This window comes from Lissotriton helveticus, chromosome 4_2 (genome assembly GCF_964261635.1).
Source record: "Lissotriton helveticus chromosome 4_2, aLisHel1.1, whole genome shotgun sequence".
NCBI lineage: Eukaryota > Metazoa > Chordata > Amphibia > Caudata > Salamandridae > Lissotriton > Lissotriton helveticus.
Window position 1 is genome coordinate 126,631,894 of NC_136064.1, and position 27,624 is coordinate 126,659,517.

Sequence of the window (27,624 nt, forward strand, 5' to 3'; positions counted from 1 at the left end):
ATGCATATGCCTTCTCTCTATACACTATTTGGTTGACTTATCCACATTTGGTACATTTATTTTACTTATATGTCCGTAGGAAAGTGCACTGCATGTGCCCAGTGCCTGCAAATTCAATGCTATGCATGAGCCCGCAACACTGTTTGTATCACCCACTTAATTGACCCTTTAAAACATATCTCAGGCCTGCAACTTCAGAGCCTGTGTGGGCTGTTTACCTGTCATGTGGATTTTGCGTTTAATACCCCTTTCCAAATCTTAAACTCCCCTTGTATTACTTATAACTTACCCCTACGGTAGACATTAGATAGCTCATAAGTTATAAATGTCCTATTAGTGAAAAACACCCACATTTGTTTTTCACTGCGGTGAAGCCTACCCCTCACATGTGTTAACATTTGGGATTCCTTGTTACATCTTACATGTGAAGTTTCCAATTGAAAGGAGATAGAGTGGAGTGGAGAAGCGTGGCTCAGTGGTTAGAGGCGGCAGACCCGGAAGATGAGATCGACCGTGGACCAGGGTTCGATTCCCCACCTCGGCGGGTCTCGGGCTCAAAAATTCCACGGACTCGACAATTCTCACTCTGGTGCCTGCTCAAATCACGGGGTCACACTCTGCGACTCTGGGCAATAGCTTGCTTAATCTCCACTACGGCCCCTCGCGGCGGGATGCCTGGCTTTCACCTTGTGGACACCCTGCCGGGGTTTCTCACAGGGGAATACCAGGACGGGTTCCCTAAGCAAGCGCCGGGACGCTCACGGGCAGCTGTGCGCTTTACAAGTCCAGCACATTTACATTTACATTTATAGAACTGTCATATTTAGTACTTATGGAATTGCAATGATACATCCACTCTAAATGTAAAGTCAAACTCATCATTTCAATTTTAAAAATTCCTTCGGGACAGTTACCCACAACGGGAGGTTAGATGTGACTTGATGGGCCATCCACTTCTTGAAGGGCCATCCTGGGCAGTATTGGACGGAAGAGCTGTCCACAGCCTCCCACTTATGGTTGAGTAGGCTGTGTCCTGTCTCCAAACAAAGGACTCCTTAACCCACTGTAGTGAGTCTGGTGCCAAGGCAAGAATGGGGGACCACTGTGCACTTCATACCCCTCTTTGAAGTCTCCCCCAATTCAAAGGTACCACTGTATATAAGAACTGGACTTCTGACCCCAACAGCTCAGTATACTCCTTGACCTTGGAATTGTCTGCCAGGAAGAAGGACCAATGTGCTGCTCAAGGACTGTCACTTCTCACTAACCGCAGACAAATGGCTATGTTGGGTACTTTCCTTTCAGCAGAGCGCAATATAACAATAGGTGTCCCTGAAGGCTCTTCATTGAGCACGTTTTTATTTAACATCTATATGCGCCCCCCCATTGCTCTGATTGGATCATTTGGGATAGAAGTTACATCATATGCAGACAATACACAAAGTATCCTCTCAGTAGACAATACTACCTCAGACGCTGAATCTAATTTTAAAAGTTTCCTATCTGCAGTCCTCCAGTGGAGGAGTAATAATCACCTCAAATGCAACACTACAAAACGGAAATCCTCCCAATAGGTAAAGATGTCTCATTCCAGCCTTGTAAATGGTGGCCAGAGTGAACCACCCCTCCTGGGAGTAAAATTTGATGCAACACTCTTTTCTACCACACGCCACAGCGGTGGCACGGACTTGCTTTACTCTGATGAAATCGTAAAAAAAAATCTATTTTCTCCCAATAGCTGCAAGAAAATCAGAGGCAGTTGCCCTGATTCTCTCGTGTTTAGAACATTGTAATTGCCTTCTCGCAGTAGCTAATGAAGCTATTCTCGAAAAGGTACATGCAGTGGCACAGCTTGTGCTTAAACTCTAACGTAGATCTTCAACAGCGGCAGCATTAAAAAGTTTGCACTGGCTCGGGTACACAAGAGAATTATTTTTAAAATTCTCCTGATATCCTAAAGAGCTAGGCTTAACGTGGGGCCTAAATATCTTGCAGCACGGTTTGTCCCTTACACCACCTCCAGGCCACTTAGGTCATCATCAGCAAACTTGCTTAAACCCCCCACCTTCAGATACAAATTGAAAGGAGGAAAAACAGTAGCCTTCCTTGGGAGTAGAGCTTGGAATACATTACCACCTCACTTAAGGCTTCCTAACTCGGAAATTCTTTTTAGGAAAGCCCTGAAGACTTGGATATTCATTGCCCCAGATGAACTATGTCTCTCATTTAGTTTCTTCATGGCCTACTCTCACCTCCAATCTAGACAGCCCCAGGATATTCCTTGCGGAGTGACAGTTGCGCTTTACCAGTACAGAATTACTTTACATTGCATTGTCTGCTGCCTTCCTTGCCTGGGTGAGAAGGAGTGGACCCACATCACTTGAAAACAGATCCAAAGAGACTCCAAGGGATTGCTGGGTCACATCCTGTTTGAAGTCTCGGGGACATCAAAGACTTCCAACCACCCTGTAGCTGCACCTGTACTCTGCCATCTGTGGGTCTGCCCTGCCAAGTGGTGCCAGCCCAGTCTTGGACCCCTGGAAATGGGCCTGAGGTGCTGCATTGCCATTGACCCAGTGGCTGGGAACCAATATACCACATCAACCTTGGATGCATCACTGCCTATGTGAGGATTGACTGCGATGCATCGCCGACTCTTTGGTGCAGTGACTACAATTCTGATGTATCTTCGACGGTGCGTGTCTTGGAGCTGGTGTATCACCATCATCTTGTGGATTAACAACAACAAATCACCCTTTTGCTTCTCGCACCTCAGCCCCATCGACAATGCAATTAAGGGACTTTGCAGCCGGTCAAGCATGGACGCTGTATCCTACCCGGGTTCCATTGTGGCTGGCTTTATGTTTTGCATTTGTTCTGGTGAAGAATGACCTGATATCCCCTGTTGGAGGTTTATGCTTTTAAGCACAACTTTTCAGTTTATTCTTTAAAAATTGAAACTCAAGTTTCACTATTTGGATTGTTGTAGTTGTGGTCTAGTTTTGTTCCTGAAATTAAGCTCAATTTGTCTAACCAGGTGTGGTATATTTTTCTGAGGCGTTTTCACTGTTTTACTGTTTTAGGTGGTGCACAAATACTTTACATGCTGCTTCTAAAGTTAAACCTGACTGATCTGTGCCAAGTTACCAGGGGATATGATTTAATGTCTTCAAATATCTTAATCAATAATCCATTTATGTGCATTTATTTTATCAGGTTGCTTGAAAGGGGAGCTCCTGATCAACCTGTCATATGCTCCTTACTTCCATTGGACCTTTCCAGCCTGTGACAATTTTTCCGACATCGTTCTTGGTGGCTCCACTGATCAGTGTGTTGCTGAGATTGAGAAGTGGTGGAGAAATGAGCCTGGAGCTGTGGACTGGAGTCATGTAGCAAAGGCGCTTTGTGAGCTTCAGGGCAATAGGTATGTATTCTACACCTGATGATGTATTACAAATGCTTTCCTTTGCTTATCTTGCCATTAATCCTAACGCCAAGGGAAGCAGTTTTACTTTACTAAAATTAATTTCAAAGTTTCCAGAGGTGAGCAGCAGGTTCATGCCACTTTTCCATTTTTGAAACTAGAGATTTGTAGGGCTTTCATCAAACTGCTTTCCAATGTTGAACCTGTTAATGAGCAAGCATGACAAATCTATCACTCATCATTTCTTGAACAGAAATTTTGGTTTGCCATGTACTCAACGTACTTTGTGATTTGGTCATTCGTTTTGTATCACAAGTAGGAGAAGTCATGCATTGGGCATCTCCATTGTTTTTATGACTAGCATTGAGGTGGGTCATGGTTTGTCACTGCAATTGTGCTAATCATTTTTAAAAAGTGACTTAATTCTCAAAAGAGTTGATACAACATTCAAATGAGGATTGCTGTTCCATTGGACAGTTTCCTCTCCAGGAATTGTGTTGGGTTGGCTGCTTCTGTAAATAAAGTTCTCCAATGAGATTTTGTTTAACAGTAGTGCAGGTTCCTTTGAAAAAAAAAATCATTTTGGAATTCAAATACAGGGATTGTGGTATGCTGTTCCATGTATTCATGCATCCTTGTGTTTAAAGGCAGTAACTGGGAGTGACAAAAAGTGTCCTACCTATTTAATAAGCCATAATGCAGCTTTTCTGACACTCAATGTCACTAGAAATCCCACCATGCCACTATATAAATAGATAGATTGTTTTGCAGATGGTGCAAAACTCCCAATCATTAGTTGTTTATACACCATGCCCTAAGCTATGTAGGGTGTATACCAAATGAAATGTCACCATTTTAATATTCAAAAATAGTAAGAAAACATGAAAAAATGAAAAAGCTTAGAAAAAATATCTCACCTATTTTATTGTACAATAGCAGCTAGAGCAACCAAGAGCAATGTTTATGATACCTAATCTAAATAAATATTCAGAGGCCTATTCATAAAATGCTTTGGTAGTATGTTTAGTTCTACTTCAATAGTACTGCAACTCCTAGAAAACATTAGAGAAACACAAATCCATTTTTGTTTTTAACAATTACAGTTATGCTATTTAATGTTTATCTACTTTTATTCACCTAAATCATTTGGAGATTTGAATCAGTTGATTAAAGTGTGAGAAGTTAGCCTGGTATATGATGTCCACGAGTTCTAGTGGGCACCTCACACCAGTCTAATTAGTGATGGTGGTTGTAAAGTTTACCTTATAGAAAGCTATCCTAGTAGTAGCATGGACCAGCAGTCAACAGGCTAAGACTTCAGAAAGCAGGTAAAGCCAGTTGCTTTACCAATTATAATCCCTTGAGTACCGAATGAAAGGACACAACACAAGGTATAGATCAAATATATATGTATTTATTCTTCACACAACCCCTCTGCACTCTTTATGAGGTCAGAGATAAAAGTACATCACAAGTTACTCAATTAGCATACAATAAGTTGCACAATATACAGTAATGCCCTAGGGGCCCCATGAACCATATACTAAGAAAGTGGTATAAGAACCACGTCTGAACTAGAGAGTAGGCCAAGGGCCTGGGGAATCCCTGGGGCTACACTAAACAACCAAAGGTTAGGAAGTAGGAGGCCCACGGGAGACACGTGCAGTGTTTAAACACAGTCGCGAGTTACAGTTGACTTATAATGGGAAACAAAGAAGTTACAAAGTTACTGTTTAACCGCACTTCCGGATGGACTACGATAAAACCCCTTTAGACTGGGACACTTCAAGTGTCAAGACCCACCGAGCACTGGAGTACTCGTGTTACCTCACCCAGGGAAGCCGGGTGCATAGGTGCCTTTTGTTTTCGGGTTCCGTCATCTTTTTCTATGGAGATCTGCAAAGAAGTGCTGCAGGTGACCAGAGGAAGAGTGTCCGGGTGGATCCAAGGGTGGATCGAAGATCTGAAGAACCTGAAAGCAGAGGGTACAGAGTCTGGTTCACTAGCCAGTGACCAGGAAAGTACAAGGAAGGAACCAGGCGATGGCGCGATTATCTCAGGTGAAGAAGGTGAGTTTGTCTCTTTAGCCACGAGGTCCAAGAGGCATCGATGATGACCAGGCGCTGGATTCGAGCTGTCCCCCAATGGATCTAGTTGACTGCGGTGTTGGTATCCGGATTGGACCCAACAAGCCTTGGCAAACGCACCCCATGCAGGATGTCGAAGTTGGCCCTATTGCAGACCAGCAATGTTTGTGGCGCTTCTCCTTTAAGGGAAGCTGAAGCAAGCCTGGAGCAACTAGGAACGCATATTTGTTTCAAAGAAAGGTCTTCAGGGAGCTCAATAACCAAAGGGCAAAGAACCAGGAAGACGTATCAAGCTTAAATGCAGGAGCAGGCCCCACGCAGCACTCGTGGAGTGCGGAGGGCTGAGCTTTGGTGCAAATGGTGCTCGGGCTGCTTCTCGTACCCCAATGCACAACTGCGAGGGTACCTCAGGAGTCGAGCAGTTAGCAAAATGCAGGATGTCCAGGGTGTCCGGTCCCACATCTCTCGTGTCTGCCACAGGTCTCAGATTTGCTGTGGATGTGGGTCAAAGTTAGCAAAGTCTGGAAGTCCAGTTCCTGTGTCACTGAGTCTTCGGGTTCCGGCGGGAGCATCGACAAAGCAGACTCGCAAATCACTGGTGGTGCCTGTTTGCACAGGGTGGTCACTCCTTGACCACAAGGGAGATGTCTTCCGTCTTCTAGTCAGAATAGAATGTTGAAGGTCCAAGAGTTCTGTTTCAAACTTTGGTTCCAGGATAATCTGAAGTCCTGGGGACATAGCTCCTATACTTATACTAAGCTAAGAGGCTGGATTACCTGCTAGGTCCCTCCTATGGGTGGACCTTAGAAGGGGGTGATTACACCCCTTTCCCTTTGTCCAGTTTTGCGCCGGAGCAGGGCCGGAATGCACCAGCAAATGGTTTGAACAGGGCTATGCATGGAGCAACTTGTGTGCCCCAGGTAGTGTCTAGATGCGTTCACTGAATGCAGCCCTCCCTGCCCCAATAGCCAAAACCCCTGTCTGGGGAGGTGCTGGCACCTCCCTGAACAGGAAACCTATTGTCCAGGCCGCCCTTGCTGGAGCTTCCCCCAGCAACAGGAGGTCAGACTTGTGTCTGTGGCAGCAGCATCCATTTGGTGAGTCTCCGTTTAACTTTAACCGGGTAAAGCAGTAACTACATGTCTACTCTCTCTAAAAGGGTGGAATACTACCCCCACAACCAGGACTGGTGGGGGGTAGTATTCCAATGATACCTTACACGACATGTTTTGATGAAGCCAAACCAAAGTTAGCATTAACCGTGAGGATTATAATGCACTTAAGAGTATATAGATTGGCTATATCGTAGAACAGCTATAGGGAGATGTTTCCGAAAGCTGCAGAGGGGCTCAGCTCATGCTAGGGCATCCTCTCACATAAAACCAAGCACTCTGCCTCCGGGATTGTCGAGGCCTACCATAGGAGTGTCTTATAGGTGCATATGCGTCTATATATACGGTAGATATAGGCATACTATATCTAAGTAAGGGGTAATTGCACCACCTTACCCAGGCTGTGTGAAACGACCTGTGGTGTCAGTTTGAATGGCCAGCCAGAGGTGGCATAATACATGCTGCAGCCCCAGGTAGGACTTGGATGCACCTATGCCCTGGGTACCTAGGGTACACTATACAGGGGCTCACAGAGGTGACCCAAGTCCCAACCAGGTATGTACCTAAAGTACATGGTATCAATTTAGAGAGAGAACAGCTATGCTGTGGGTCTGATTAGCAGGCCCACAGCCAGACTAAAGTCGAAAAACCAGAGAATCACAGCAAAACAGTGGGGGTGACCATAGGAAGCAGACCCTACACTTCTACATAAAGTACTGCTATATTAGGATGTATTTAATAAGTTAGAAATTCACTGAAAAATCTTAGGTTACAGGGATGATATAGTTAGGAGATACCATTAAAAGACGGTAGAAATTCACTAGGAAAAGCAAAGGTTACAGGGACGTAAAACCATAGATATTCATAATTTACAGAACTTATGCCACCTGCAATGCACTACTGATGACCTCACATATTAGATCATTCATGACATGGTCAGCGACAGCACTGATAACATCAGTAATAACATCATCCAACAAAGTAAACTTCAATATACTTCCTAAAATACCATTCATTATTTTATGAGAAAAGGACACAAGTGAGAGACGTGCTGCAGAGCTCACCTTATCCTTATCAACTGCTAAACTGCCTTATTATCTATGAGAAAGTTCTCATAGATAGTTTTGTCTCTTCTAACCCACTACTCCAAAGACTAATAACCATAGTCAGATGTCTAAATATTCAGGGTAGTCTATCATAAACCACAACAATACCAATTGTCAGCCAAAAATATATTTATTACAGTTAGAAATATGTAAAAGTTTAAAATAATTTAGATTTTCGCGTCCTCTCATATACTGTTTAAAGTTATTTAGATATACTTTTGAATCATGAGTAATGACATCAGTGATGTCATTTGAGATGTCATGAGTGATGTCAATCAATCAATCAATCAATCTATTTGTAAAGCGCGCTTTTTACCCATGAGGGTCTCAAGTCGATGGGGGAAGGGGGCTTCGCTACTGTTCGAAGAGCCAGGTCTTGAGGAGTCTTCTGAAGGTGAGTAGGTCTTTGGTCTGCCTTAGGTGGGTGGGAAGGGTGTTTCAGGCCTTGGCGGCGAGGTAGGAGAAGGATCTGCTGCCTGAGGTTTTTCGTTGGATGCGGGGGCGGCGGCGAAGGCGAGGCTGGAGGAGCAAAGCTGGCGTGTCGGGGTGTGGAAGCTGAGTCTGCTGTTCAGGTAGGCTGGTCTGGCGTTGTGGAGTGCTTTGTGTGCGTGGGTGAGGAGTTTGAAGGTGATCCTCTTGTTGACGGGGATCCAGTGTAGGTTTCTCAGGTGGGGGTGATGTGGCTGTGGCCGGGGATGTTGATGATCAGTCGGGCGGAGGCATTTTGGATGCGCTGTAGTTGTCGTAGGTGTTTGGCTGGGATTCCGGCGTAGAGTGCGTTGCCGTAGTCCAGCCTGCTGCTGACGAGGACCTGTGTCACCGTCCTTCTTGTTTCGGTCGGAATCCACTTGTAGATCTTGCAGAGCATGCGGAGGGTGTTGTAGCAGGAGGAGGAGATGGCGTTGACCTGTTTGGACATGGAGAGGGAGGGGTTGAGGATGAATCCGAGATTGCGTGCGTGGTCGGTGGGTGTCAGTGCTGTCCCCAGAGTGGTGGCCAGCGGGAGTCATCCCAGGCTGAGAGGTTGGGTCCGAGGATGAGGACCTCAGTCTTGTCCGAGTTCAGTTTCAGATGGCTGCTTCTCATCCAGTCGGCGATGGCCTTAATTCCATCGTGGATGTCGGTTTTGGCAGTGCGTGGGTCCTTGGTGAGGGAGAGGATGAGCTGAGTGTCATCAGTGTAGGAGATGATGTTGAGGTTGCAGTGGTGGGCCACTTGTGCGAGGGGGGCCATGTAGATGTTGAACAGCTTCGGGCTGAGGGAGGAGACCTGGGGGACGCCGCAGAAGATGTCGGTGGCTTCGGATCCGAAAGGTGGGTGGCGGACGCTCTGGGATCTGTTGGAGAGGAAGGATGTGGTCCAGTCGAGTGCCTTCTCTTGGATACCGGCTTCTTGGAGGCGTGTTTTTAGAGTGCGATTGCCGACCGTGTCGAAGGGGGCCGAGAGGTCCAGGAGGATGAGGATGTTTTGCCGTTGTCTAATTGACACCTGATGTCGTGTGTGGCGGCGATGAGGGCTGTCTCGGTGCTGTGGTTTCATCTGAAACCGGATTGGGACGGGTCCAGGATGTTGTTGTCTTCGAGGTGGCGGGTCAGTTGCATGTTGATGATTTTCTCGATGACCTTCCTTCGCCGGGAACGGGAGCAGGGTCATGAGTGATGTCACTGACCATGTCATGAGTGATGTAATATGTGACATCATCAGCAGTGCATTGCGTGCGCGCAAGTTATAGTTAGCTCAACCAACTATAACAGGGGAATTTCTCTGGTTTAATATGAGTCAAATGTTCAACTAACTATAACGTCCCTGAAACCTTTGTGTTTTTAGTGAATTTATAAGTTTTGATTGAATTAGAAACCAGTTATTGCTTTTGTATTTGGAAAATGAGTTATGGTTGTACACTAAAATTCAGTATTCACATTTCAGTAATTAATAGTGTTTCTTGTCTAGAATCATATTTGTGTTTCAAATCTTTTTTTCCCAGTCAGTATACACACACTGCTGCATAGACTCTGGGGCAGATTTACAAGCCCCTTGAGCCTCTTTGTGGTTGTATTGTGTCACTTTTTTGATGTAATGTTGTTGTGAATAGTGCATCAAATTGCTTATGTATTTGCAAAATGAGTAAGGGTTATACACTAAAATGCAGTAATTAGATATATAGTAGGCCTTAGGACATGGACTGCTTCAAACACCTATGCACCATACATGCAGTCTTCTATCTATCTTCACACTTGTCTTTCACACCTTCAATTCCCCAGTCTGTATCCTGACACTTCCACCAAACACTCTGTCACTGCTGTTGCACAGTTGTAGTGACCCATTCATCAGTAAGTACTAATCCATTCACTGTGCTAAAACTCAAGAATTTATAAATTTAGTCAGGCAATTTCCTTATAGCACTCTAATGAGTCAGTAAGTACCCAAGTACTCATGCGGCGAGGTAGGCCTTAGGACATGGACTGATTCAAACCTCTATGCACTATACATGCATTCTTCTATCCACCTGCACTCTTGTGTTTCACATCTTCAATTTCCCAGTCTGTATCCTTACACTTACAGCAAACACTCTGTAACTGCTGTTGCACTGTTGTACTTACCCATTCAGCAGTGTGTACTAATCTATTCACTGTGTTAAAATTAAAGCACTTATAAATTCAGTTGAGCACCCTCCTTGCAGAACTGTAATCATTCAGACAGTACCCAAGTAGTCATGCAGCGAAGTAGGCCTTAGGACATGGACTGCTTCAAACCCCGATACACTATGCATGTAGTCTTCTATCCACCTGCACACTTGTCTTTCATATCTTCAATTCCACAGTCTGTATCCTTACACTTCCACCAAACACTCTTTCATTGCCCTTGAACTGTTGTAGTGACCCATTCAGTAGTATGTGCCAATCCATTCACTGTGCTAAAACTCAAGCACTTATATATTCACTCAGACACTCTCCTTACAGTACTCTAATCATTCAGTCAGTACCCAAGTACTAGTGCAGTGAAGTAGGCCTTAGGGAATGGACTGCTTCAAACCCTATGCACTATGCATGCAGTCATGTATCTACCCGCACACTTGTCTTTCACACCTTCAATTCTCCAGTCTGTATCCTTACACTTTCAGCAAGCACCGCTGTTGCACTGTTGGAGTGACCCATTCATCAGTATGTACTAATCCATTCACTGCATTAAAACACAAACACTTATTAATTCACCCAGGCAGGTTAAGATCTTTTTTTGACCAGTGAAGTATGTTTTTAAAATAACTGTTGTTGTCTTTTTTGTTCTTTTGTATTTTTTGGGGATTTATTTATCAATTTTTTTTTTTTTTTTTTTTTAAAGGACAAAAGGGAACTGAACAAACAAAACAGTCTGGAACAGGAACAAATAAACTAAAATAAATTAACGGTGGGAGCAACGGTGCTCCTTTTTCCGTCTGCAAATTAAATCAATGGATTGTTCTCCATAACATAACGTTTCCTTACAAAATTTACATAGGATGATGATGTCTGCAAAATCCGGACGGATGTCCGGATGCGGACTCGATGGTGCTGTAGAAGTGCTGGCTACAGCTGGTGGAGGGTCTTCTCGCAGCCTGTCGCATGCAGCTCTCGCATAATTGTGGGGATGTAGAGTCTTTACATGCTTTACCATGCTGGCAGTTCCAAATGAATATTTTGTATTCGGATAGCCACTTGAAAGCACTGTTCCACACCCCTAACAGGTGACCTTTGCAGCATTAACTTTCTTTTCTCCGTCAGGAAATGTAAAAATTTCCAAATCAGAGCTTACTTCCTTTTCAGGACTGGGTCCTCAGCAACAAATTCTTCTTCTGAAGAGTGTTCAGATAACTCTTCCTTCTGCTGTGCAGGAATATTAAAAATGTTTTGAAAAACACGGGAGCTTCTCAAAACAGATCGTTCTTCAGTGAAGGTCAAAGAAGAATGATTAAAATGGGTGGGGTCCTTCAACAGTTAGAATAGGAAGTATTATGAACCAATCAAATCTCTTGTTTTGAAGTAACATGGGGTGCGTGTAGGGAGCTCCTATGATGCACGCACGTACGACGTACCCCGCGATTTGTGTAATTGCTTTTGAAAGGAATATACGCCTATTAAAACTCAATAAATACTATGCCTTAAAATTTACATAAAATACATAAATATATATTTTTAAGCAATACAAAAAATGTGCGGGGTACGCGCAGCGTACGCATTTCAAATGTACATGATGTCACGCGGAAGTGCCGATGCGATGCGTAACGTCAAAACGTATCTGTGACGTATGCATGGGTACGTATACAGTACAATTACAGTTGCGCAGCAGTGTGTGAGGACGGTACGCGTACCCTACATTTACCACAAAAAAATGAAAACTTTTTTTTATAGAAATTAATTTTCATATATTGAAAAAAAATATTTACATTTTTTTTTAGATTTTTTTATTTAACATTGAAAATATGTAATGTAATTAAAAAAATAAAATATCTAAAAATAATTATTATAAAAAAATTAGTAAATTAGTATAAAAAAATATATAACAATTAATACATTTAAAAATTGGCATTTACAAAACCTATGAAATTAACTGAAAAAAACATAGGTTTTAGGCACGTTATAGTTTGGAATTAGCATTTAAAAAACCTTCGAAATCCACTGAAAAGAACATGTTATAGTTAGCTGGCCATTTCACTCATACACAACCATTGAAATTCCCCCGTTATAGTTAGTTCAGCTAACTATAACACACGTGCCCGCAATCCACTACTGATGATATTGCCTATTACATCACTCATGACATGGTCAGTGACATCACTCATGACATCACTGATGACATCGCACATTACATCACTGATGACATCATCCTTGTGAAAGAGTGGCAGACCTCCTCTCATCCTAATATAACCTTTGATACACACATTGAAAAATAGAAACTAAAATTTTCAAAACAATGGAGATACCAATTTCAGTTACAACAGCCTATTTAGTAATACCAAGATCTAAATACACATCCACCCATTCACCAACAGTTCTATATAGTCACTCATACATGTACTCACTCATCATATGTACTCATACTCCTATACATCCTGTTACACACCAACACTCATCCATAAAGTTACTCACACACATACTCACACATGCAAATAAACTATGAAACATCCATTTACTTGCATATACAGCTACACTTACTTACACTTACTTCTACAGAAATGTACACATATTTACTATCTTAAACAATCACTTATAGAAACACATACTTATTTGTACAGGAACTCTTCCAATCTCAAACTCTCATATATACTCACTTATATACATCAATACTCACATATACTAGTTTAAAACACATGTAGTTACTCATAAAGAAACTATTGAGACAGTCATTCACTCACTAACACACCCATACACACACTCATCCAGCTATACAGTCCTGCACACATGCTGTCTTCAAAACACATACAAATAGTGAGTCAGTCATTCATGCATCTATGTGCAAAGTGACACCCCACCCCAAACCATACAGACACTCATACTGATACTCAAAACACCAACTAATAACCCATATAGACACTCATGTAGCTACTCACCAACCGATGCAGCCACTTATACTCAAAGTGAGATGCTGATATATGTATTTACATATTTAAACATTACTCGCTAATACATATATTCACTAAGATACACTTAATAAGTCAGTTATACAATCAATTTTACAAAAATAAAATCCATTTAGACACTTATTTACCCATTTATTCTTCCATCGACCTTGAGGTATACATATATAAAAATATTTAAATTATAGAAAGACACACATCCACTAGATGATGTAATCAGTGATGTCATCAGTGATGTCATGTGTGATGTCACTGACCATTATATGCAAAGCAATGAATATAGACTGAATCAGTTCTATATTTGGGGCGACATGTCCAGCCGGACAGAGGTCTTCAATGTTATACTCAATTGAAATATTTCATACACAGGAATACCTTCAACAAATCACCAGTGTGGGGCACAGCCTGTACCCAAACACAGTCAAATCAGTACAAGGTAAACAGAGGAAAAGAGCAGGGCTTTTCAAGGCAAAAGCAGCGATTTCTGTAAAGTATTGAGTGTACAGAAATATCAGTTAAACACCATTACATATAACATATAAATCAAGCATTTGTATATGGTGTACAATGAGTCGACGGCGTTTCGGTCCCACTACTTAGTCATGGGGACCATTATCAGGACATTTATATTTGCCTTTACCATTATAAGCCTCTAATGCCGGGGGGGGGAAGGAAAAAGGTTACCCCGATCGGCACGGGCAAGGGCTAAGAAAATGATAGCCTGGGGAAGCAGCCCAGAATCGGGCGCTATTGAGGTGGGCCGCTCTTCATTGATTAAAATCCGCACTACCAGGAGAAGAACGGTTCAGTGGAATCTGTTTCCTGACCATTGAACCTTATCTGGTTATTGTTACAAACCCCAATCATCCATTCTTACTGACCAGATTCAGGTTGAACCAAGTTCATTTCCTTCTCGCAGAGTCACCGAGATGGAAGAGGGTGGAGGAATGGGGGGTTTGTTTGTGTGATGATTCCTCCACTCAGGATACAATGCACTTTATTCTGTTTTGTAAGCACTTTACCGTAATTAGGAAGCGTTTCATCCTCCCAATCCTAGCTAATAAAGGCTTTCTTCAGGTGAAGCCAGCACTTCTCTATCTCCAGCAACTATCAAATGTGTGGGACATTTTTAATGTTGCTAGCTCCCTCACCGCGGCCTGTAGGAATTATGAGAAAATATAGGCTAAGTATAACTGGCCCAAATGCACTTAACTGAATAAATTGAATGTTTGTAATGTCTTAGTTTAGCAATATTGGTTTTATGAAATTTGCCCAATATGAATTTGAATATATGCATTGTGTTTTTAAAATTGTATGTAAATTGTTACTATTTTTAATTCGTACTTAATGGTTTTATCATTTGGTACAAATTTGTAAAATGCTTTTATGGTTTTAAAACAAACCGAAAGTATTTTGACTGACTGACTGGGTGCTTGAGTGTCTGTGTGGGTGGGAGGTATTTGACTCTGTGCATAGATGTGTGAGTGGGTAATTCACTGGCTGAATGGATTCAAGAGTGCATCTGTGAAGGGCCTAATGGGTGGTGAGTATATGTATGGTTGTGTTGGTGAGTGAATGGATGTCTTAGTGGTACATGTGTGAGTAACTACATATGTGAAAGGTAGTATATGTGAGTGATGGAGTATATAAATGACTATATGTGAGAGTGATTGATGGATGAGAAATCAAGACCACTGACTCATTGTCAGTGAAATTGTTCTCCCTCCATCGCAGCTCCACCATTAAGTGAGTCCTTTCCCCAAAGGCCCCTGCACTCTTGAGTGTTGGTCTTCAATGCCCTCCTCCACCCACATGTTTTACCTGCGCCTCATCCCTAGTGGTCCAGTGGACCTCTGTTTCCTTTCTCTCACTCTGCTTTTTCTCTCTTTTTTCACACATTTTTTCCTTGTTTCTATCTCCTCCTTTCACTCTCTTTCTGTGTCTTTCCTCCTTTATCACTTGTTTTCCCTCATTTCAATCTCCCTCCTTTCACTCTCCTTTTGTGTTTTTCGTCCATTTTTGACTCTTTTTCCACCTTCATCTCAATCCCCCTTTCACTCTCCTTTGTGTCCGCTGTCTCTTTCCTCCATGCTGCGTGCAATATTGCTGCCTTATGGTCACTTCCCATCTCTTTTTTCCCTTTTTCTTTGCCTATGTCCACCTGTTTTTTCCCTGCTGCTGCTGCTCCCATGGCCCCTCTGCCCGACCAGCATGACTTGCCCAATTCAGCTCCCCTCCCTGCTCTCTCCTCTCAGCGGTCCAGCCCTCCCCAACCCCTACATAATAGTGGCCGGTACAGGGACAGGCAAGCAAGACCACTGACTCATTAACAGTGAAATTGCTTTCTCTCCCTCGCAGCTCCACCATTAAGTGAGGCCTTCCCCTGAGCCAGATCGTGCCCAAACCTATGTCTTCAGCAGGACACACCCTCAAACCCATCTTCGCAACAGGAAACTCCATTACCTTCAGCCGCACCACCTCACATGGACCGTCCACTTCACCTTCAGAACACCCATTATCCACAGATACCAGCACCTGCCCCCACAAACAAATTGGACCAGAATCACTGACAACCAGCTAACCTCATCACTCAGCAACTCCACTTCTACCATCGCAGGAAACAACGACCGGAACGCCAGAGCCCAAACCATGCACAGATGGATCACTGACAGCGCCAACACCTTAGCCCCCCTCCAGAAAAACAATACCCATGCGAAGAAAGCTAGATGGTTCACCACCTAACTTCAAGAGTCCACACACACCTGCCACTGCGTCGAAAAGGAATCGAGTTTTTTTATACAACTACAACGTGCCTCTGACACCATGGATACAACATTACTTGAATAAACAAACGATTTTTTAATTAACGTTGGAATATTTTCTTTTGTCTTGCTTACTTATTTTCAATTTTTACAAATGTACAAACACAACCCAGACGTGGGCATATGAAACATTTCTCAATGTGTACAATCAAAACAAGGCAGTGTGTTCTGTAAATATATACAGTGGAAAATAACTTAACCGTGTAATGTTATATATATGTTATATACATTGGAAACAAGTGTATTACAAACAGAAAAACACATGACCATATATTAGAAATATTTCAAAGGTACAAAAGGATGTACATTTTTCCATCCAATATTAGTCCTATTGCTTTGCGAAAACGCAACAAAGGCAAGCTATGGCTTTTTTACTGTCCTCAGGCTGATAGTACTCTTTTCTGCCGGGGGAGAGGTCAAGGAAGTTACTTCAAACACGAGGGACAGAGAAGCCTAAAGTGTAAGGCTGAGATGGATTCACTTTGAGGTCTGTACTTTACTCGGCTTTCCTAAAAACCTCTCTTAACTGACAACCAGCTAACCTCATCACTCAGCAACTCCACTCCTACCATCGCAGGAAACAACGACCGGAACGCCAGAGCCCAAACCATACACAGATGGATCACTGACAGCGCCAACACCTTAGCCCCCCTCAAGATAAGCAATACCCATGCAAAGAAAGCTAGATGGTTCACCACCGAACTTCGAGAGTCCACACACACCTGCCGCTGCATCAAACGGAATAGAGGAACACCATATCCAAGGAAGCACATAACAACTTCAGAGCTGTCACCAAAGTCCACCACCAACTCATCAGAACAATGGGGATAAAAGCGATAAAAGACATAATCTCCACCTACGCACACAACAGCAAAGAACTCTTCAACATCATCAACAAGTTTGCCCAGCCTTCTAGCAAGACTACCAACATCCCACCCTCACAAGACCTCTGCGACTAACTGAGCACCTTTTCCACCAGAAAAAATAAAGAACATCTATGACAACTTTGATGAAGACATCCAACACACTGAACTCTCAGCAACCACCCCCGACACTATGAAGCCAACGATTGACAACTGGACAGTCCTCACCACCAAAGACACACTGAAGGTGATGAACTCAATCCAATCTGGGGCCCCCACAGACCCCTGCCCCAACCACATTTTCAACAGAGCCGCTGACACATCACACCCATGCTCTGCCACACCATCAACGGCTCCCTGGCAACTGTACAGTTCCTTGATGACTGGAAACATGCCAAGATCAACCCCGTCCTCAAGAAACCCTCAGCAGACCCCACTGACCTCAAAAACTAAAGACCCATCTCCCTGCTCCCCTTCCCAGTGAAATTCATTGAGAAAGCCATCAACAGCCAACTCTCCACATTCGTCGAAGAGCACAACATCGTCAACGATTCCCATTCCGGCTTCAGAAAAAACCACAGCATGGAAATTGCCCTCCTTGCCAAAACAGATGTCATCCGCACCCTACTGGACAAAGGATAAAGAGCAGCCCTCATCCTCTTTGACCTCTCAGTGCCGTTGGACACAGTCTCTCACTGCACCCTAATAAACAGACTCCACAACGCAGGGATTCAAGACAAGGCCCTCATCTGGATCAGCTCCTTCCTCTCTGGAAGAAAGCAGCGGGTCTGACTCTACCCTTTCCTCTCCGACCCTACACCAACCACCTGCCGAGTCCCCATGTGTCATCCCTCAGCCCTACGCTCTTCAACGTTCACATGGCTCTGCTCACCCCCATCGTCAGAACCTACAGACTCAACATTGTGTCATACGCAGATGACACCCAACTCATCCTCTCCCTATCCAACAAACCCAACACTGCCAGAGACAATTTTTGAGAGGGCATGGAAGCTGTCACCAAATGGATGAAAAACAGCTGCCTTCAACTAAACACCAACAAAACAGAAGTGGGCCCACACCCTGACGCCTAGAATGACACCTGGTGGCCCCCCGTCCTCCGAATTCACCCACCCCCATAGACCATGCATGCAACCTGGGAATCATTCTGGACTCCAAACTCAAAACGGACCACCAGATCAACGCTGTTTCGTCCTGCTTCCACACCCTCCGCCTCCTATGCAAGACCTTCAAAAGGACCCCCCTCAAACACAGAAAGACTGCCACTCATGTACTGCTCACCAGCAGACTCGACAATGGCAATGCACTCTTCCCCGGAATAAATACATACCGAACACGCAAGCTACAGAACATTCAGAACGCCACCGCAAGACTGGTCCTCAACCTGCCAAGTCACTGCCACATCTTCCAGCATCTTTGCAGACTCCACTGGCTCCCTATCAAAGCTAGAGTCACCTTCAAGATGCCCACCCACACTCAGAAGGCCCTCCACAACACCGGTCCAGCATACCTGAACAGCTGACTCCAATTCCAGGTACCCCAAAGGACTCTACGATCAGCCCAGCTCTCCTACGCTGTGGTCCCTCAACCAGAAAGACAAGATCAGGTGCCCGCTTCTTCTCCTTCCTCATGGCCAGAGCCTGGAATGCCCTCCCTCTCTACCTCAGACAGACAACATCTCTCCCCATCTTCACAAGAAACCTCAAAACCTGGTTCTTCGACAGACCCCCTCCTTGATGGAATGGAACCCACAAAAACCCCCTCCCCCAGGACCTTCAGACCCTCACGGGTGAGTAGTAGCGCTTAACAAACACATGATTGATTGATTGATTGAGTGTGGGCGTGAATCAGTGATTGTGATTCCTCATGTCTCAGGCTCAACGGGGAGAAGACAGAGATTATGCTACTGGGCAATCTCGCACCGACCACTCTGGTTTCCATCTGGCCCGCCTGTCTTGGCTCTCCTCCCTCACCAAAACCCCACATCAAGAGCCTTGGAGTCTGGCTTGATAAAGCATTAGATTTTTCTGTGCAGGCCACCAAAACTGCTTCCATCTGTATTGGACTGTTGAGAATGCTCCGGAAGATCCTCCCTCTGCTTCCTTTCCAGGCGAGGAGAATCATGGTTCAGGCCTTAATACTCTCCCGCCTGGATTACGGAAATGCGTTATATCTGGGAGCCCCGGTAGCAGTGATCAACAGACTCCAAGTCACACAAAATTGTGCTGCTCGACTTTTGTTTGGCATCCCTCGCTGGCAATCAGCAAAGAAGGCCTTAAAAGAACTCCACTGGCTCCCAATAGCTGCCAGAATGCACTTCAAAGCTATGTGCATTGTGCACAAAGCATTTCATCGAACAGGCCCAGCTATCCTGCGCTCTTTGGTTTTACCCTACATTCCATCGAGAACCCTTCGCTCCAGCGTCCTGCATCTTGCCACTACAACTAAAGTCAATAAGGCTCGGTGGGGAGGTCGGGCTTTTTCACACATGGCGGCAAAGATGTGGAACTCGCTCCCGCCGAATATGCGGGAGATCAGTGACCGGATGGTCTTCAGGAAAACATTAAAAACTCACCTGTTTGCTAAAATGTGCTAAATCCTGTTATCTGCTCACCACACTATTCAGTTCAAGCGCTGCGAGGCCTTCGGGTATGTATGCGCTATATAAATATAATTTTTCATTTCATTTCATTTCATTTCATTTCATTGTATAAGAGAGTAAGTATGTGTTAGTATCTGTATGAGTATGTGAGGTGGTGTGGGTATAACTATAAAGGTGGGTAAATGGGAGTGTGATTGATTCTTTGCATGACTGACTACCTGGTACCTAGGGGGCTAGTTGGCCTCCAGAGACCCTCAGGATTGAAGGGGAGTTAATCCCTCAATTTATAATGCACCAGGGGGCACATTTACACACTTGTTATATCAGGCCCTGCCTCATCCCTCCACTACTGTGCAAACACGCCTCCTGGCATGTTGTAAGTTGGGGAATTAAGTCCCCTTGAGACCTAAGGATCCCTGGGGGAGGGGCCAAAAAGTCCACCAGGTACCTCCAGTTTGCACCACAGGGCTGCGTTGCAGAGAGGTGAACAGAATTAAACCACATTTGTCAAAAAGGTAGCTCTTGGTCCAGAAAGTGACATTTTCCTAAATTATATAAATCCATTCAGTAGTTGCCTAGAAATTATACGGGGCGCGTACCGGTGAGCGTCCCGTTAGTGCTATTGCCGCGAACAAAAACAACATCATAACGTATCGCGTAGCCGCGTCCGCGTGATACGCACGGCGTAATCGCACCCGGAAGCACCCACGCGCATACAAACGCGCTACGTAAGCGCCCCGGGGCGCGCAGCGTAAGCGTGTCGGGTCATGTGACCTGAAAATAACACTTTTCATTGGTTGCTAACAGTTTTTTTATAAAGAATGAAATCCCCACCCATTTCCTTCACTTCTTCTTTCACATTTGTGACTGAAAGACCTGCCTTTTTGCTCTCGGTTCTTTGTTGGATATCTTGGATTATCATGGCTGCCAGACCATCCAGCAGTGAAGATGACTCCAATGAATTCATCGATGAAGAGCCTCCTCAGCCAAAATACAAAGAACATTTCATCTGGAATTTTTTTTCCATACCTGATGACCAGAAGAAGGTGAATGCTCCAAAAGTGGAGTGCAGGATCTGTCACACAGTCCTGTCACGGGGTGACCCCACTAAAAAATATTCTTTTAGGAACTCCACAATGATTCGCCATGTGGAGAGAAGGCACCCCCAGAATTTTGCCCGGGAAAGTGTCAGGGCTCTGGCACAAGAGGTTCCCAGTGATGGGGCCTCTACATCAACCGGAGGACGAACAACATCGGTGAGGGGGAGATCACAAGAGCTGGTTCCAAACATTCAGCCTGCATTTAACAAAGGCGTCCTTAAATGCAGATACTGTGATCAGCTACTTTCCTGTGGGGAGCAAAGTGTTTTGCTCATGGTTCGAGCATTGGAGAACCATAGCTGCCGTTCCCAGCCCTAATTTTTCATTTTTTTTGCTCCTGTTGAGCAGTTTCCATTCCCTGTTTTTGTTTTTGTTCTAAAAAAAGAAAAAAGAAGAAAAAAAAAGTTCTTTTCAGAACTACCTCCAATTCTCATCAAAGAGCTATATTCTTAAAAAAATGAAAAAGAGTAAGTGAAGTGGAGTGCATTGATAAAGGAAAGGAAAATGAGTTAGAAAGAACAGAACGGTATGAGAGGAGAAAGGAAGTGAAGTAGGAGGACTGAAAGAAGGTGAGTGTTGGGAACGAAAGTAAGGAGAAAGAGAGTGAACATGGGGAATGTGTTTATTCAAAGAAAATGTAGAAAAGGAACGGGGGTGTGGAAGGGTAAGAAAAGATGCATTGCTGGAGTTGCATCATTTTTGTGACACACTCCAGCAATGCATCACTTTTGCGCTTACAGATACGTCTGAAATACTGACGTATCTGTAAGTACTTGCGACATAATACGTCATATATTTAATATGACGCATGCCTAGAAGACTGAAGGCCTCATTTATGAGGCCATGCGTCACTTTTACGCCACCGGTGCGTCACTTTTTGTGACGCACCAGTGCTATTAAAAAGGCACCTTATTGAGTCATATTTACAAAGTGACGCATCTAAGTAGATGCGTCACTTTGTAAACCCCTGCACCACATTATACCTACGTCAGGTGTAATGTATGCAAAAGGGACGTATTGACGCAAGAAAGGGTCGTAGAGGTGACGCAGTAAAATCTATGAGATATCACTACGTCACTTTTATGACGCTGTTGCGTCCAAATCTTACGCCTGTTTCACAGCAGGCGTAAGACTGATGCAGGCCCTTTCACATGGGGCATGGCCCCATGTGAAAGGATGCATTGCTGGAGTTGCATCATTTTTGTGACACACTCCAGCAATGCATCACTTTTGCGCTTACAGATACGTCTGAAATACTGACGTATCTAAAAGTACTTGCGACATAATACGTCATATATTTAATATGACGCATGAGTAGAAGACTGAAGGCCTCATTTATGAGGCCATGCGTCACTTTTACGCCACCGGTGCGTCACTTTTTGTGACACACCAGTGCTGTTAAAAATGCACCTTATTGAGTCATATTTACAAAGTGATGCATCTAGGCAGATGCGTCAATTTGTAAACCCCTGCGCCACATTATACCTACGTCAGGTGTAATGTATGCAAAAGGGGTGTATTGACGCAAGAAAGGGTCGTAGAGGTGACTCAGTGAATGAACTGGGTTTTCCCCATGCTACGCTCCCCGGTACGCTCTCCGGTGCGCGTACCCCGCGGGCCCTTTATGGTCCCCACACCAAACCTAGGGGGTCAGGGGGGTCTACCCTGCCCCCTATTGGTCATTTCCCCCTTTGTTTTTGCCACCTCTTGTGTCTCGATCCTACCGAGAAACAGTGATTCCTATTGACATCGCAGAGTATAAAATCGCAAGTCAATACATCGCATAATGTTCGTCTAAAGCAGTTCTTGTGCGTCCTGATACAGTTTCAGTTTTTTTAGCCCAAAGCGTGATACCGCCTCTTAATACCGGCCCCCACTGTTGAAATGCGATGTGGGTCCATCCAATTACATCACCTATTAATAAATGTTCTGTGAGTAAACCCGCGATCTTCAAATGCTAACATTGTTCATAAATCATGTGCGTTTTTAATCATGGCCAGCCTGGCCCCGCCAGGCTGGCGGCAGCCACAACCAGCCTGGCGGGGGCAATCTGCCCGACATCCTAATGGGCCCCAAAGTTTGTAACACAATATATATAAATATATTGTTCATATTAATACAGACCAATTTTGAAAAATCCTCCATAACTGGCAAGAGAAGAACGTGTTTTATTCAATAATAAAATTTAATTTCAAATATTTTTTTTTCTAGGGATGCATGGCCTGAGAAGCAAACTATGTTACGAAGAAAAATCAAGCATGCTATTAAATATGATGTCAGCAAATGTAACCCCTTGTCTCCCACCATCCAGCCCCAGGCTGACTGTCTGATTTTGCCTCATTGTTTGGAGGTCCACATGACAGATGAAGAAGGGTTCTGCAGTGCTTTAAGAAATGTCTCAACACTGTTAAAAAATGGAGGGTGCTTAATACTGATTGCGTGCCTCGATACCACTTTTTACATGAATGGGAGCTTTAAGTTTCCCCATCTATGTATGGATGAGAGATTTGTAAGGAAAGCGCTGGATGATGCTGACTATGTCATCAAGGAGCTGCAGGTGTTTCCTAGGAAAGTTCATAAATTGTTTAATGTGTCAGATTACAGTAGTTTAATACTTGTTCATGCTTGTAAAGAAATACCTGTTAAATGTACATATGAATCCTAATTGATAGACATAACATTTACAGAGAGGAAAGGAATAGTTTTACCCTGTCCTGAAACAAGTTTCTTCTATTTCCTCTTTTTTTTACCCTATTGCTGCTGACACCAGTGGTTCTCTGCTCTCTGTCTCTCCTTATTTCTTGACCACAGGACTTTTTATTTTGCTTGGACCACTTTGCCTTGGCTCTGTGAGGTTCTGATTTTGTTAATATCCCCTTGTCCTTTACTCCAACGTCAAATGGATTGTGTCTCAGTCAATAACTGCTCGGAGGAGTGATGATTTGATCTTTTATTTGAAGCAATTTGCAGCTGGAAAGCATATTCAAATCTTAAAATAAAATGATGGTCTTTTTCTCAAAGAATTTCAAGCTTCTGTGTTTTGTTCTGCAATGTTCTAACTCTGTGTGTGTCCATGAATACCCATACATAGATATATAGTGGCTATTTTTCAATTGAGAATAGGATAGCCCTCTTTCCACTATCTATTCTGAATGTGTATTTTATAATATGTAAATACATCTTTGAAATACAGTAGTGAAATGTGTAATAATAGTAAACCTAATTGATATATTTTGATATGTTGTAGTATAGTATCTGATGCAGTGGAACAATCCAGTTCTGCGGACTCATTCTGGTTTAAATTAAATATTTTAAAGAATGTGTAGCAATGAAATTACCACAACAGTGAGGACAGTGCCCCACTTTATTCTTCCTGCTCGTTCTTCTCTTTCTTTTAACACCCACCCTTTTTACCCACTGCCCCACCCTTGACACCCTACACCATTTTATTGGCTGTAGTCATCGTAGACATCTGTTCAGCAATGTTTAACTATCTCACAAGGACCAATTTTTTGGGATCTAAGAGGCCTGACTTCTATATTTTTCCATCTCTCCTCCATGATGGACACAAGCCATTGCATGATTTTGAAAAATAAATAAATAATTAAATGATATTACAATTCCAAAATATCACAAAAAATAATAATTTACAGAAAAAGTAAGGTTTTATAAATATTACACTTACAAATTTTCATTTAAATTCATTGAATAAAATGTAGGTTTCAGGGACGTCATAGTAATTCACTGAAAAAAAACATAGGTTTTAGGGATGTTATAGTTGGTTGGACATTTCTCTCGTACAAAACCGTAGAATTTTCCCAGTTATAGTTAGTAAAGCTAACTATAACTCGCGTCCCCGCAATGCACTGCTGATGAAGTCACACATTACATCATTCATGACATGGTCAGTGACATCCCTGATGACATCTCAAAGTAAATCACTGATGTCATCATCCACGTAAAAATCTGATCAACCTCCTCACACTCTAATATAACCTTTCATACACCAACTGTAAAATACAGACTACCATTTACAAAACCATTGACACACCAATACCAGTTACTACATTTTCACTCTTTTACCCATACAACACTCATACATGTAGTCACTCATCAATACAACACTCTCATAGGCAATCATACACCTATACAGACACTCACATACCACCACTCTTTCCAGAGTTACTCAGACACCTATTCAGTCATGCAAAAAATCACTCACACTTCTATTTACTGAGCTATAGAGTTATAAACACACTTATTCAAACAGAAACAAATGCATTGGACATAGGAGCTAAACAGAAGATTGAGGTTCGTGCTGAACAAGATACAATTTAGAAGGCTGATCTTCCACCATTAGCTCCGCCTCTCCAGCAAAGAGAAGAAATTGTACTCCTAATCCTAATCAAGTCCCCCTTCTGATGATCTGAACATGAATGGGACTTGGCTGGGTCCGAAAGACCAGGGAAAGGGATACTTCCTCAAGCCTTGCAAGTGATGAATTTTATGGTAAAGATGACGAGCCAGTGATCATCAGTGCTGAGAGTAGCACAGAAGATGGACAGATCACCTGAATTCAACCTGCTCAGATTCATATGGCTCTAGAACACCACTGGCTTCCATATTTGCCAGAGTTCAGAAACCTACAACTGCCACCATCTCCACCCCTGACAAAAATGTAGCACACTAAACAATAACAACACAACCAGCAAGCCTTACTATTATATTCCCTAAATGAGGCCTGAGTGACCTTTTATCTACATGTGTCCTACCTCGCTCTGTATAATGGTTGCAGCATTGACCTCTTACCCAGTTATGTGCTGATTAAATGTTGATTGGCTTATGCATGAGGATTCTCAGTAAAATCCCCAGCACATGACGTACATAACAAAATTAACCTACTCTGTACAAAAAGGAATTGCTATCTTTCATCCTAGTGCAACCAGGCTACTTTCCATGATCACAATTATTGATCCAGGCTCTTCAACATAATCCTACTCACAATATATCTATTTGTGCAGAGCCCCGAGGCTACCTTTTTGGTATACAAGAATCATACCATCACTACTGAAGGAGAGGGTGTGCTTCCATGCTGACATAGAAAGTGAGGTCCCAGACTGCTAAAGCTTCAAATTGCAGCTGTCTAACATCCCTTTTGGGGTGTCCAACTTGTGACCAAGAAGGGGCCCTTCATTCTCTCCTATCCAATAATGGGATTGGCTAATTCCGAGAGAATTCTTGGCTTCACACCCCATACATGCTAGGTACACTTCAGAACACTTAGGGCCCCATTAGGATGGTCGGCGGATTGCCCACGCTGTGCCGGCGGTAGTCTTCACCGGCCCGGTGAGGATGATCTGCCCACTATCCATGCAGCAAAGACCCCTACCATATTACGATGGCTGGGTGGTCAGTGGCAGACAGAAAGACCATCCACCACATTTCCGCCCGGTCAACAAGTCGACCGGGCGGAAACGGGTTCAATATGGTGGCGGTGTCTGTTAGACACCGCCAGCCATATTACAATGGGGGTGGAAACATGCCTTTCCGTGGCGGCAGTGCTGCCATGGAAAGGCATGTAGAGTTTGTTTGCAGGAGCCCATTGCCGGTCCCCAGGGACTCTGGTGGGGGTGCACATGGGGCGTACCTGTTGTACCCCCCTGCATTTCAATGTACAACGTAGCAGGCACAGCGTGGGGACTTTCACTCTAAAAACAGTTTTTTGTACATTAGAGATAGCTGTTTTGTGGTTGCTTTGTGAATTGCAGAGTTTTTAACTGTGAAATAGTTTAGTACATCAGGAACAAGTATATCAAATGTAAGGCTCAGTTTCATGGGACTAAAAAGTTTAACAAATTAAAGCCTAACTGGGGATGGGAGAGGCTTCCAGTGTAGAGATTTTAAGTTGAGAACCTCATCTAATAGGGTGAATTAAAGAGGCCCATCAAGGAGTAGGCACCACTGTATGTACAATGCCACCACCATTATCTGGCCCATCCCACTGAGCTCCTTCAGAGCGGATGCCAGGTCCTGGTTGGCCAGGTAAGATGCACTGATTTTCGGTTCATTCTGATGTTTGCCATCTGAATAGTCAACATCCAAAGGAGCATCACGTGAAGCTCAGCACACATATACAGAATATCGCCTGGAGAAAAAGCGTACTTAGCAAACAGGTGTTACAATTCAAAACAGTGTTGTATTATTCATGTCCCCTACAAAGTATTCACCACTATAATTTCATATATTCCCATTGGACAACTAAGCATGGGCGGTAAATTCCATTCCACTAGTGGAATTTGCAGAATTGGGGTCATTTTGCATTTCGCGGAGAACCCGGAATTGCCAAAAAATACACGTTCTGCTGCTTTACAGAATTTTTTGCTTGTTCGTGCTCTCAAAATTAGTGTTCAAGAGATATTTCCTCCCGAGCATGCAAACAGTGTTCGAGAACAGGAAAAAAGCTTTGTGAATAGGCAGTACAAGCAATTCTGCGTGTTCACTGAACTTTTCCGTGCTTGCAGAGATTTTTTACAGTTTCGCAGAGCTTTCCCCGACTATGCAAATTCCACCCACCCCTATTGGACACGGAGGGTTGTGATGGAGTAAGGAAGAAGGGAGCTGTACTTACATTGCCCATTGCACAATCCGTGCTTCTCAGAGCCCTCTTGTTATCTTCAATAAGTCCTTTACAGTGAGATTGCTAAGAGGTCTCGGAGGCCATGCTCCCTTTTCTCCACCACGCTGCAAACACGGCTTGTGGTGTACTACTGGTTAAGTAATGAAGTTCACTTTACTTCTGAGGGACCTTGGGTGCCAAGAACCCTCCTGGTACATCCTGCGATTCCTACACATTGGGATTCCTGAGAGCTGATCGGAGGA

General features: G+C 43.7%; 1 protein-coding gene across 1 annotated transcript in view; it reads left to right on the plus strand.

Moving 5' to 3' along the window:
• The window catches only part of LOC144751972 (nicotinamide N-methyltransferase-like), a 32,796-nt gene extending 9,386 nt beyond the window's left edge, over nt 1–23,410 (plus strand). Inside the window, exons 2-3 of the mRNA XM_078639932.1 lie at nt 3,217–3,424; nt 22,957–23,410. Coding sequence (XP_078496058.1) covers nt 3,217–3,424; nt 22,957–23,410 — 662 coding nt within the window. The remainder of the gene's footprint in view (nt 1–3,216; nt 3,425–22,956) is intronic.
• The last annotated feature ends 4,214 nt before the right edge of the window (nt 23,411–27,624 follow it).